This window comes from Triturus cristatus, chromosome 6 (assembly GCF_964204655.1).
Source record: "Triturus cristatus chromosome 6, aTriCri1.1, whole genome shotgun sequence".
Classification (NCBI taxonomy): Eukaryota; Metazoa; Chordata; class Amphibia; order Caudata; family Salamandridae; genus Triturus; species Triturus cristatus.
The window spans coordinates 1044241139-1044253979 of NC_140589.1; the positions used below are offsets into that span (position 1 = coordinate 1044241139).

At 43.4% G+C, this 12841-nt stretch overlaps 1 protein-coding gene across 15 annotated transcripts in view; it reads left to right on the forward strand.

Annotated features, from left to right (window-relative positions):
• The window catches only part of PTPRK (protein tyrosine phosphatase receptor type K), a 1135739-nt gene that overhangs the window by 830817 nt on the left and 292081 nt on the right, over positions 1-12841 (forward strand). For all 15 annotated transcript variants that reach the window (XM_085611847.1, XM_085611842.1, XM_085611846.1 and 12 more), the window contains one exon: positions 1205-1314. In XM_085611847.1, the coding sequence (XP_085467973.1) occupies positions 1205-1314 (110 nt within the window). The remainder of the gene's footprint in view (positions 1-1204; positions 1315-12841) is intronic.

The following is a 12841-nucleotide window of genomic DNA, read 5'->3' on the forward strand; positions in this document are numbered from 1 at the left end:
CCCCCCTGTGTTGCTTACACCCCCCCCGTGTTGGTTACGACCCCCCCGTGTTGGTTACGACCCCCCCGTGTTGGTTACGACCCCCCCCGTGTTGGTTACGACCCCCCCCGTGTTGGTTACGACCCCCCCTGTGTTGGTTACGCCCCCCCCCTGTGTTGGTTACGCCCCCCCCCTGTGTTGGTTACGCCCGCCCCCTGTGTTGGTTACGCCTGCCCCCCCCCGTGTTGGTTACGTCCCCCCCCTGTTGGTTACGCCCCCCCCCCGGGTTGGTACCGCCCCCCCCGGTAGGTACCGCCCCCCCTGTGTTGGTTACGCCTCCCCCTGTGTTGGTTACGCCTCCCCCTGTGTTGGTTACGCCTCCCCCTGTGTTGGTTACGCCTCCCCCTGTGTTGGTTACACCCCCCTCCCCTCCCTGTGTCAGTTATGTCGCCCCCTTTGATGCTTATGCCTCCCCCCCCCCCCCCAAGTTGTGGGGCATCGGGTCAGTTGAGGGGCTAGAAGGGGGTTGAAAAGGATAAAGAAAAGATCACTTACCTGTGTACGGCCTCCACCTTTCTTCCATCTTCTTCTGTAACTAAGTCCCGGCAGCACACAGGCTCCCAGTCTCACCTAAGCCAATCTCGACGCTGCTGTCATGCTGGTCATAACAGCGTGATTGGTCTGAGCCGCCTGGTTTGCTGCTCAGACCGTGCCTGGGACTGTTCTCCACCTGCCTGTGCAACTTACCCGAATGGAGAAATGCTAAGTGCTCATAACGGTTTGGCCGTCCTAAGACTGCTGGCCAAACCGTCATGCTCACTTATGGTGCCCACCACTCTGCTTACTTTCTGGCTGCTGCTGTCAGTCAGGATAGTACAGCCCTGTTCCGCCCTGGCTCAGTACTGAAAAATAAAATGGTAATAACATTGTGTTATTCTTTTATTCTTCCTTTCTGGACTGCTCAGAGAGCAGTGGGGCGACACTCTTCTGCCATAACGGAGGAGCTGCTGCTGTTTGCGCACTACCAATATTTAGTGGACCGCTGTTATGATTTTTTTTCTCTACTCGTAATTGTGGTAAAATTGAGTCCTTTGTTACATTGTGGTAGTCCTTTGGTAGGTTTGTTGATATGTCTGGTAAGCATTTTGTGCAAACGTTTCTTTTGTAAAAGCTAAAGCTTAGAACTCAAACTCCACCGGCTTAATGCAACCGATTTGTTTTGCAGTACCAGGCCTTGTGCCAACAAGCTCTTTGAAAGGGACTCCATTCGAGGACAAAATTTTTCTGAACTGGAAAGAACCACTGGAGCCGAACGGTATCATCACCCAGTATGAGGTAAAATACATATTAATAGTATACCCTCACTTTTCTAGCTCTTGTCATGCTTTGTTGTCTCTAGACTGTAAGAAAGGTGAGAGTTTGAGTAAATTTTAAGGAGCACAATGATTTATATTACAAGAGGGTGGTTGGATTACTCTAACGGTAAAAAGTCATTTGTTAACCAAGAACGTTAGTACCCACGTATTTCTTAGGAGAGATTTAGTTGAATAAGTTTCCTGTATTGATTTTTCAAGCAAAGTGTATGCTCTGCTTGCAAGGTTTTCAGGTGCTCTTGAAATAAAATGTTCTGCCAATCGCCTAGCAGTGGGTGCCTTACAATGAGCATACTGCAGTGTGCAGTCAAAAGCAGCCTAGCGGGCATGTTTAAAAACAAACCGTCAAAGAAGTCAGATCAAAGATAGCTTTTCAAAGATGGGATTTGAGCGTATAAAAATACACTTGAGCAGAGTGGACTATGAATTGATATTAAAAAAAAAAAAATCACGCCTCTAAGATAGTTGTTCTTTTTTCAAAGGTTTCCGTTGATAAGGTTGTGAATTTAAGGGAAGTTATGAGTATATTTCTGAAATAACTTTCCTCCATCTTTGTTGTAAATTTTATACATCCGGATAGAACACGATGGATTATTTCTATCATGTGTGCATTCTCCCAAAGAGTGCCACGTCAGAGTGTCGAGAACATCCTTACCTCCACCTGCGGTCGCACTGGGACCAACTTACCACGCATGCCACTGACGTGCCCCATGAGTTTCCCTTTGGGCATTATAAAGACCTATTCTTTGCATTTTTTTAAAATTATGTTTCACATGCTCTTGTGGATTTATACTTGACCAGTTAGATTTATCTATTTATTTTTAACACCACCTTGAAATTTGCAATGCCCTGGGCGAAGTATTTGTCATTTGTACATTACAAATGTATTTACTGCTATTTAATTATAGATTGGTTGATCGATTTATTTATAGCACAGACCTAGCCACAACAGAGGGCTTTGCAAGTAAGAGAGTAACAAAATGACAACATCTAAATGGCTAGGTGTAAAATTAAATTGTTGTTTTAAGGTCTTTCGGATTGGAAGCAGATCAGGTTTCAGTCTTAGTTTCTCTGGAGGTTGGTTTCACATTCTTGGAGCCTGACATAAGAATGAATGCCTGCTTCATTGTCTTTGTGTTTTTTTTGTTTTTAGATAAACGGTAATCGACTTGATTTTCGTTTGGTGCTCCTCTCACCTTCTGATGTGCAGACCTTTAATTTTAAGTTTACCTTTTTTCTAAAATGAATTTAAGCTATACGTTTTTTTCATCTCAATACATTACTGTTTAGTATTATTGTTCAAAACCAATAAAACATACCACATACAGTTAATAAGTAAAGCACTTTGAACAGTCATGAGTAAAAAAGCATACCAAGGGCAGATTATTGATTTTTGCCAAGCTATTTGACCTCCAAGTGTGCGAAGGCCATGTCCATGAAGTTAACTAGATTTGCTGTCATTTGGGATCATCGCCCGACAAAAGATCTTTTAAGGCCGAGCGCATGCGCTGCTCGCTCTGTGAGGCATGCTGTAGTAGAGTATGCTGTGGAAGCCTTGCCCACTCTCTGCCTATACTTTTCATTGGCTGGTGTCATTGTCCTTGGTAAATGCTGGCTTCCGATTCATTATGAGGCTTGTAAGTCCCTCCTTGTTACCGCCTTGTCACCATTTGTTACCACCCATGACGACTGGACCTTTTACTTGGCTCCGTACACAGTCGGCTTTATATACGGGGTCAGCACTATTTTGTTTATGGGCACTTCTAGGGACAATGGCGGATGCTATTTTATTGTATTTGTATCCTGAGCCCGGCGCCCGCTTTACGGACACCGCGCTTAGTTTATTTATATTTAACTTTTATGTTGAGCACGGCGTCCACTTCTAGGACACTGCGCTCTGTTTATTTTTGAATGTTTTTGTTTACTTTCATAATGAGCGCGGTGAGCTTCAAGGACACTGCGCTCAGTTTCTTTTTTTTTTTTTTTTAACTTTAACACTGAGCATGGCGCCCGATTTAAAGACACAGCGCTCAGTATTAAAGTAAAAAAAAAAAAGAAACTGAGCACGGTGTCCTTGAAGCGGCACCGCGCTCAGTATTAAACCTAAGCAAGCATTTGCAATGCAATAGGTCTCACATTTACTCAAGTTTAAGCTATTGGCATTGTAAATAACAATGCCTTTTATTTATGTTTTAAAAAACAAAAATAGGCATTGTCATTTACAGTGCCAATAGCTTAAACTTGCTTAAATTCGAGACCTATTGCATTGCAAATGCTTGTTGATAAAAAAGTGGCCTATGGACATTTCTTAGTTCTGCTAAAAGTGTTAAGCAAAGACATGCAATACAAATAAATGTTTCAAACTTCTAGCAACAACGACTGCAACAGTTAGGGCAGTCTTTGTACCCTGTCAATGCGTGTCTAAACCACATTGGTAGGAGCATAAAAATATGTGAAATATTGTCCTTCTGTTTGAGCCATAGAGCAGGTATGATACATTCGGCAACGTCTTTTCAGAGAAGCCCGCACAATATAAGCTGAGTATTTTTTGTGTTTTTATATTCAAATTCTCAATGTCCTGTGCAAAGGATACGGCTCTTGGCATTTTGTTTGGCCAGCTGTTCAAATTAACCTTGGGAAGTTGGTGTCTACCACAGTGCGTCAAGGTGCAGTGTGTGGGGTGCATTATTCAGACAGTTTGGCCAAGATAAATATCTGGCATAGCTTGTTGAGAGTGTAGGCCAAACAGTGGCTCTGAATGTTTGTTCCTTGCCGTATCACGAAACAGGTAGCCAGAAAGTGGGTCATGAGTTTCAGCAGTGGCTGCTGTAGATATGAATTAAAGCCTCATTTGGTATTGGCAAGTAGAGTTAGGTAGCTGAAATATTTGCCCGAATAAGTTGCGGTGTGATTGATCTATCTAGGGACCCAACTTCCCTGGCAAGTCTGTCGATCAATGGAAGCAACTTTACGTTTATCACTGTTAAGTAGAGGATTGACCGATGCAGGTTCCAGGTTGTTGGGGAGGTGGCTTATAGACCGGGAAGCAGATTTAGTTTTCAGATAATCCCAATGTTCATTTGGGAAGTCATAGTAAACAAGCAAAATCCCCATAGTAAGTAATATTTTATGTATTTCTCAATTAAAGTATCACCAATTTTCCAGCTTTTCATTTCGCACCGTTTATCGCCCCAAAATCAAAAACTGACTTGCCTGCATTGACAATGTGGTTTAAAAAAAGAAAATTGTGTGGGCTGCTAGAGACTTTTGTAGGCCTCTCTGTGTAACCTAAAATTGTGATATCAGCGTATTTGACATTCGGAACAGAAAGAGTGGCTAACTGGGGTGGGTGGCTTCTCTTCACTCTGATGGCGTCTGGTAAATATACTATACAGAGATTGAATAGCAGTGGTGCCAGCACATACCCCTGCTTTAGTCATCTGTTTGTCATGAAATGTGGTGATTATATGTCTGTTAGATCCATGTGTTACAGTATAAGGACTGGATGGCCCTATTGCCAAATTTGACCAAAGTATGCTGTAATCTATTACATCAAAAGCCATATGATAGTCAATGAAGGAGCATTTTTTGACATTCATTGTCTCTTGGGGTAGCATAGATTATGCAAGGATGTTGGTGAATGTATTACTATTCACTCTAAATCCCAAATGGGTCACTGGCATTAGATTTTCTTAAAATTCAGCCCAAGCCTCGAGGTCCCTTAATAGCATTTTTGCATTGTGCTCGACACCTACGTAGAGTAGCGCACTCATTTTGTAGTTTGTGACAAACGTCAAATCACTTTTTTTTTCTATATTGGTTGAAGTATATAGCATTTTTTAATTCTAGATAGACCTAGATGTAGTGCTTTGATTGAATGCTGGTGATTTTAAAGTTAATTCAGGCTTCAAGCTTCAATTGAAATCAAGTCCATATAAATCAATTAGAATTGGGATTATGTGAGCTGATCTTTGAAATGGCGAGCTACTGCATTTAGAATGGCTTTGGGGGGAGGGGGAGGTGCTATTGTGTTTTTTGTGAGGCCTGAGAGTGCAGTGTTGGGCCCTATCAAGGTGAGACGGACTAGAGCTTGCTTTGTAGTAATTCTCAGGGATGTATAGGCTTTGTACTCTAGTAATTCTCAGGGATATATATATGGTTTCAGGTTATTTAGTAGGAATCCTAGGAAAGAGGCCGTTTTGATAGGTTTCTCAATGTGATGTCCTAAGAATTTGGTCAGTCACGAACCTCAAAGATTTGGCAGATGGAACCAGTCTCAGGGTTGATAGCAGGGTGTGAGAGTTGAAGGAGCCAGTTTTAGAGCTTGCAAGAGACAGTGCATTCACTGTCACTTGAGAGGCATTTTGTTTACATACAGGGGGCTTAGAGCCCACCCTTTGCTTACCATTTGTTGGCGTCATTGTCAGTCTTATTTGCTGGCTTCTATTTGGTCAGGGCTTACTGGCTTCACTTTCTGTCTGTGCTTTTCCCCATCCCTGGAGCATGGACCAAGTACTGCTTCCCGTTTTGTGTGAGTGTCCTTCTGCTTTCTGTCTCTGCCTATTTTGTTCTTCTACTTGCAGCACTCCATAAGATTGTATATGTTTTTAGATTGTCTTGCTCCTGGTTTTGCTCTGCACTGTTGCTTTCACTGTTTGTTTCCTGTGGTTGTTCCTTCTTATTTTTCTTTACTTTCTCTGTCTACTCTTGGGTGCAGCATAACACCAGCAAGCCGCAAGTTGTTAGGCGTTCTTTTAACAATGAAATCAAATTGCATTAATGGCTTCACTCTTTCACTATAACTAATCATTAAGTTTGTAACAAAGTGCTTTTTTTGGTAAGTGTTTCATGCCTTGGGCGTGATTAAAATGTTTTATGCAACAACAAAATAACAGGGTGTGTTTTAAATTCACATGTGTGCATGATTACAGATTTGATAAAAAATTCTACTGTGAAAATAACATATTGTAAAGCGCTATTTTTTCTTGCTTGGCCCTCCTGCCAGCTTATTGTGTACATTGTAACAAATATTACCATATTCTACGATGGCAGACCTTACCATACCATGCTGTACAATGACAAGCCTTACCATACTATACAATGACAAGCCATACCATGCCATAGTATACAATGACAGACTATGCTATACAATGACAAGCCATGGGATACTATCTAATGACAGACCATGCCAGACAATGTCAGGCCATGCCGTACCATTCTATACAAAGACAGGCTATACAAATCAATACTATACAAGGAAAGGCTGTACCAACCCATACTATATAACGGGTCACACCATACAGTACCATCTTATACAAAGACAAGCCATACAATACCATACTATAGAAGGACAGACCATACTGTTCAATACTATACAATGACAGTCCAAGCCATACTATACATGGACCAGCATACCATATGGTGCAATGACCAGCCACACCATAACGTATAATGACAGACCATACTATTCAGCAAAAGGCCAGGCCAGACCATACCATACTATGCAATGCAATGGCAGGCCACACCTACGATACTATACAATTACAGGCTGCAACATACCATACAATGACACACAATAGCGTGACAGGCCATGCCATACCATACCATGACAGACCATACCATATAATGACTGGTCAGGCTATACCATACTATATAATGGCATGCACTACCATAACCATACCATACAATGATAGACCATACCATCATATACGATGAGCCATACTATAAAATGACCGGCAATTCCACATTATACTATACAACGACAGGCCAGATCATTCCATACTTTACCATGCTGTACAATGACGGACCATACTATACAATTACAAGCTGTACCATACTATACATAAACAGGCCACACAATACTATAGCATACCATACCATACCGTACTATACTGTAATATTCGATCCAATGACAGGCCATACCATGCAATGACTGGTCATACCCTACTATACGACAGGCTATTCCATACAAAACCTAACATATTATAAATTCTATATAGTATGTATATTATATCATGGTCTAATATATTATACTATAATAATCATTTTGTAGAAAATGTGTGCTACATAGCTATCAAAAACTTTGACAAAGCCAGTAGATCTTGCATAGGTGAGACCTGTTCAATTTGTCAATGCTTGTTGGACTGGCGGGATGTTCCCATAGAGAGGAGGAGGAATTCAGTTTTTGCTGCATTTCCTTTCAGAGAGAAGGAACTCTTGTTGTTTTTCAAAGTAGGATTTTAGCCCTGAAGTGTTTTATGCTTTTTGATAGAAATGTCTGTATTTTGGTGTATTAGGGTCTCTTTTCTGGAGAATCTGTATGGCCAGGCAGAGATTGAAAAGTGATTGTAAACGATGAAGCCCTGAGGCGTACCACGTGTCATTTAATTAATTTTGATTTTACATGAATAAGTGTCTTTGTTGCACTGATGCTTTTTTCACAATGATGTACTCTTCTTGAATAAACCTAATCTTCGAAGCCCAACGCAGAGAGCACCATTGTTCTTCAAAGTAGTAGGGGGTGGGCATGGTCCAGGATCATGTTGAGAAGTGGATGTTTCACTATTTACGGCCTCTGAGGGTTGGAGTTGCAGTTAGGTTATTGACTTAGTGATAACCATTATAAAAGAGGACCTTTCATTTGCTTTCCCCCTCGCCCTGCATAATACCACCTAAAAAAGTGGCTGAAAGTTCTCCTTTATTGGAGTCGCCATTTATTACTCAGATGGGTCCCTCTCCCTGTAAAATGTGTCCCATTGCCTTAGGGGCGATCTGCTCAACATTTACATTAAACATCATTTTGTATGCCCCATTTCGCTGTTAAATGGTATGGACTCTCCATTTTGCCTTTCCTAGCCCTATTTTATTCTTACCCTTAATTCGGAAACTTAATGTTCGAGGCATATGGACTGCAGATCACACACTAGTGCATAGACCGCCATCTGGTGGTGGGTCCGGATGATTACACTTTGTTGTTGTCCTGGAAGAGTCTTTGTATGGTAGAAGACTGCTCCTCTGGAGCATAGTGCGGATGGGCATAGACTCCATCTTCAGATTGTTTTTTTCCGCCATTGGGCTCGGATGTGTATGTCGCTCCCGCTTGGTTTAGTTACCGATCTCTTTTTGACACGCATTCCCTGATTCCTACAGTCTGTATTGTTTTCGATCGAGACTTCCATCCACACGTGTCTTGAACAACCTGCACTTCTCGATTCTGGTGCTCGTCGAGGCCCGTCGGGCCCAACTGCGCCATTGGGCCTTCGGCTCATGGAAAGAACACCATTCAAAAGTGCACTCGGTGTGGACACAAATTCCCCCACACTGATCTACATGAGGTGTGCAATCTGTGCTTGTCCCCAGAGCACGAGAGCTGAGATTGCCGGGCCTGTGCTTCATTCCGGTCCAAAAAGACAGAGACCGTTGAGCTTGGAGAGTCATGGTACAATCGTCTTCATCGGCACCAGACACCCTTGTCCAGGAGACTCCAGTCCAACCGGAGTCCGAAGAAGAACAGCAGCAGGAAGAAGTCCTTGTTTCCGAAGCAGAGGATTCAGCTTCCGGAGCCGACGAACAGGCAGAAGATGACGATCCCCTTTCAGCTGGTCGTAAGTACAGACGACGACCCTCTTCCTACCCCCCACACTGGGTGAGGCTTCGGTTCCACCTCCACCTTCGGGCCCAGGTGCACACCGATCACAAACTTCCGATGCCCCGCCTTCGGGCCCGGCGACAAAGACTTCCAAAAAGCCTCTGCGCGACTCGGGCTCGAGTCAGCCTACAGTCAACCCCGATAAACAAAAGGTTCTCAAACCGAAAGTGAAACCAATACAGACTTAGGCACCGAAGAAAACTTCCGTACCCAAAATTGTCAAACAAAAGTCCTGTCCGACACCGAAACAAACTTCAGCACCTAAGACAGTCGAACCAAAGCCAAGTCCGGCACCAAAACAAACTTCGGCACCTAAGACGGTCGAACCGAAGCCAAGCTCGGCACCTAAGCCAACTTTGACATCAAAACACACTTCAGCAACTAAAACTGTCGACCTGAAACAAGCTTCGGAACAAACAACTCCGGATCCGAAAAAAATCTCTGATCCGAAGAAAAAATTTGAGCCGAAAAAAGCTTCCGACCACAAGTCTTCGGAACCCAAACTTCAATCCGCTCCTAAGACTGTACTGGACATCGGTAAACCCAGCAAATAGCTTGATCCCAAACAGGACAAGCCGGTCCCGAAGAAGGATTCTTCCATAGAAGAGCTTTTCTGCCCAGGCCCAAAGCAAAAGACTCTTTTTATCCATCCAAAGACTGGACATATAACCACTGTACCTTCTAAACAAAAACTGGAACCTCCTCCCACACCTTCAGTTCCACTCAAAAAACATGCTCAAACTTCTCCCATAAGGGTACCTCCACCAGAAGTGCCAGATCCTTATATTTCCCACACACACTCGCCACTCAGCCCACATAACCCTGATGACGATATTTCTGAGGGAATAGAAGATGAGCAACCCTTAGAGGACCCAGATGATATTCTGTTGCAGGGATTCTGATTATGCACAGAACTATGCACAGGAAACCAGGACCTCAGTGAATTGTGGTGTACCAAAAACTCACCTCAGAACCCCTTATCCGACCAGCATCAGTGTCCCATTCGTTATCCGAGTATTATCTCGGCGGTCCCAATGTATAGACAACCCAGTACAAGTGACTTAGGGTATTCTCAGGAATGGTGGGAATCAGAAATACCTGTTCGTAATTATTCTCATATCAGTCCACAACAGAATAAACAGAGACACGGTAAAGTTTAAAGAGTTTATTTTATAAACCTCGTGTCCTAAGATGCAGTACTTTGGCTAACATAAGCAGACAAATGATTAAGATCAAAACCATCAGCATAGTTACAATACCATAGAAAATTAAAGGAGTAATCATGCTAAAAATGACAGTGGATATCAGCCACCTTCCTTTAACTACCAAACTAATATTATTATTATTAGATTAATAGAAGGTCTCTAGGCTTGCCTGGGGAACCCCATACCGTGAAGATCAGCTCAGTGAGATCATATCACAGGATCAGCTAGACTCTGCTCCTGGGAAAGCTCTTCTTCTGAATGAAATGAAAAACATGCAACTGCAATATTAAAAGCACTCGACTTTCAGGTATTCGCAGCTGCGTGCGTGTTATGGCTAAATAGTGGGCCAATCAACCTGAACCCAACAACATGCACCGTCTAGCGACCCAGACTGTTTCTTAACACAATGTACAGACCAAGGTCGCTGCTCACTGTTAGCGCTGTGAACAACAGACAGTTCTCATGTGAAGCAAAGTCGAGTAAGCATTTCTCACTTAATAACATGTGACTACAGTGTCGTGTGCAAAAGCGGCAAGATGGCTTTCTAACATCTAACGCGGTTGTGCTAACTTAGCATTGTACGTATATAGATAGCAATCTTCACTACAATTTCTGGCCCATCAGGTGATCCTTGGGAAGACTACAATGCACCAGGTGCCCCGGATCTACCCCAAGATGACGTATACCCTTCTAGGCCATCCCCTCCAGATGACACCATAGAGTTTACATAACTCATTCACAGAGCAGCAGCCTTTCATGGGATCAATCTCCATACTGACCCAGTGAATGACGACTTCCTTATGGACACACTATTACCCTCTCATAAGACCTCAACCATCTTACCAATGCTTAAAGGAGTTACAAAGCACGCACCAGACGTATTCAAAGATCCCGTCAGGGCCAGGGTAATTAACCCCAGGTTGGAGAAAAAATACAAAGACTCTCCATCTGACCCAGCCTATATCAAGGGCCATCTACCATTAGACTCTTTAGTGGTTTCCAACTCATGGAAAAGAGCACATTCTCAAACGAGGGACGCTCCACCACCTGATAAAGAATCCAAACTCTTAGATGCTTCAGGAAAACATATGACATCTCAAGCAGCCAACGTCTGGAGAATTGCCAACACCCAAGCTCTATTGGTAAGATACGATAGGGCTAACTACGATGAGCTTGAAACCCTTATACAACATCTACCAGACAAATACAAGACCAGGGCTACTGATCTAATACAAGAAGGGAAGGTCTTTACTAATACTTCTAACAGTTGCGCTCTAGATGCTGCTGACACAGCCTCAAGGGCAATAAATACTGGCATCCTTTTATGCAGGCATGCCTGGCTTCGTATTTCTGGTTTCAAACCAGAAGTACAAACAAGTATTCTCAATCAACCCTTTGACCAACCACATCTATTTGGCCCCTCAGTTGATACCTCTCTTGAAAAAATGAAAAAGGACACTGACACCTCAAAATCCATGGGAGCTTTACAAAATCAAACTCCCAGAACGTCCTTTCGTCGCTCCTCGTATAGGGGCGCATCAACAACTTTTCCTGCCAACACTGCCTCCTCTTCTTACAAAACTCCCACCCAATCCTCTCCCAATAGAGGTTGTTACATCGGAGGATACGGAGGCAACAATACTAAAGGAAGAAGCAGAGGTAACAACACCCGTACTGCCCCCGCCCCCAAGCAGTGACTTCCCTCCCTTCCCCACAGACCATTCCACTCCTGTCGGGGGAGATTACAACAGTTCCTACCTGTCTGGAACTCCATCACAACAGACAGGTGGGTGAGACAAATAATTCACTCAGGTTATTGCCTGGAGCTCACTTCCACTCCTCCAACAATACCACCCAAACAGCGTCCAATGTCACAGGAGCATCTCACACTCCTAAAACAGGAGGTTGTTGCGCTACTGCACGAACAAGCAATAGAACCAGTTCCACTACATCAGCAAAACACAGGGGTTTACTCGCTGTATTTCCTTATTCCCAAAAAAGACGGCTCCCTCAGACCTATACTGGACCTCAGACCCCTGAACCTTTACATACAGTCAGACCACTTCCATATAGTCACATTAAAGCAGGTCCTTCCTCTGCTAAAACAAGGTGACTTCCTTGCTACCCTAGATCTCAAGGACACCTACTTTCACATTCCCATTCACCAAGCTCACAGGAAGTACCTTCGGTTTGTAGTGGACCGTCAGCATTACCAATTCAAAGTCCTCCCCTTGGGGGTCACAACAGTACCCAGAGTCTAAACAAAATGTATTGCGGTAGTAGCAGCACACTTGAGAAGGGAAAACATCCATGTCTTCCCATATCTGGACGACTGGTTAATAAAAGCCAAGTCATACCAGCAATGCGTCCAGCACACACACAAGACCATTCACCTCTTACACAAACTCTGATTCACTATAAACAAAACAAAGTCGCACCTCCAACCATCCTGGTCTCAACAGTATCTAGGTGCCACAATAGACACCTCCAGAGGGCTTGCATCCCCCAACCCAATAAGAATACAGGCCATGCAAGCTCTTATGCAAAAATTTCAACTGCAACACTCACTAACAGCTCGAGTGTTTATGCAACTAATTGGAATGATGGCATCTTGCATTTTCGTAGTACCGCACGCA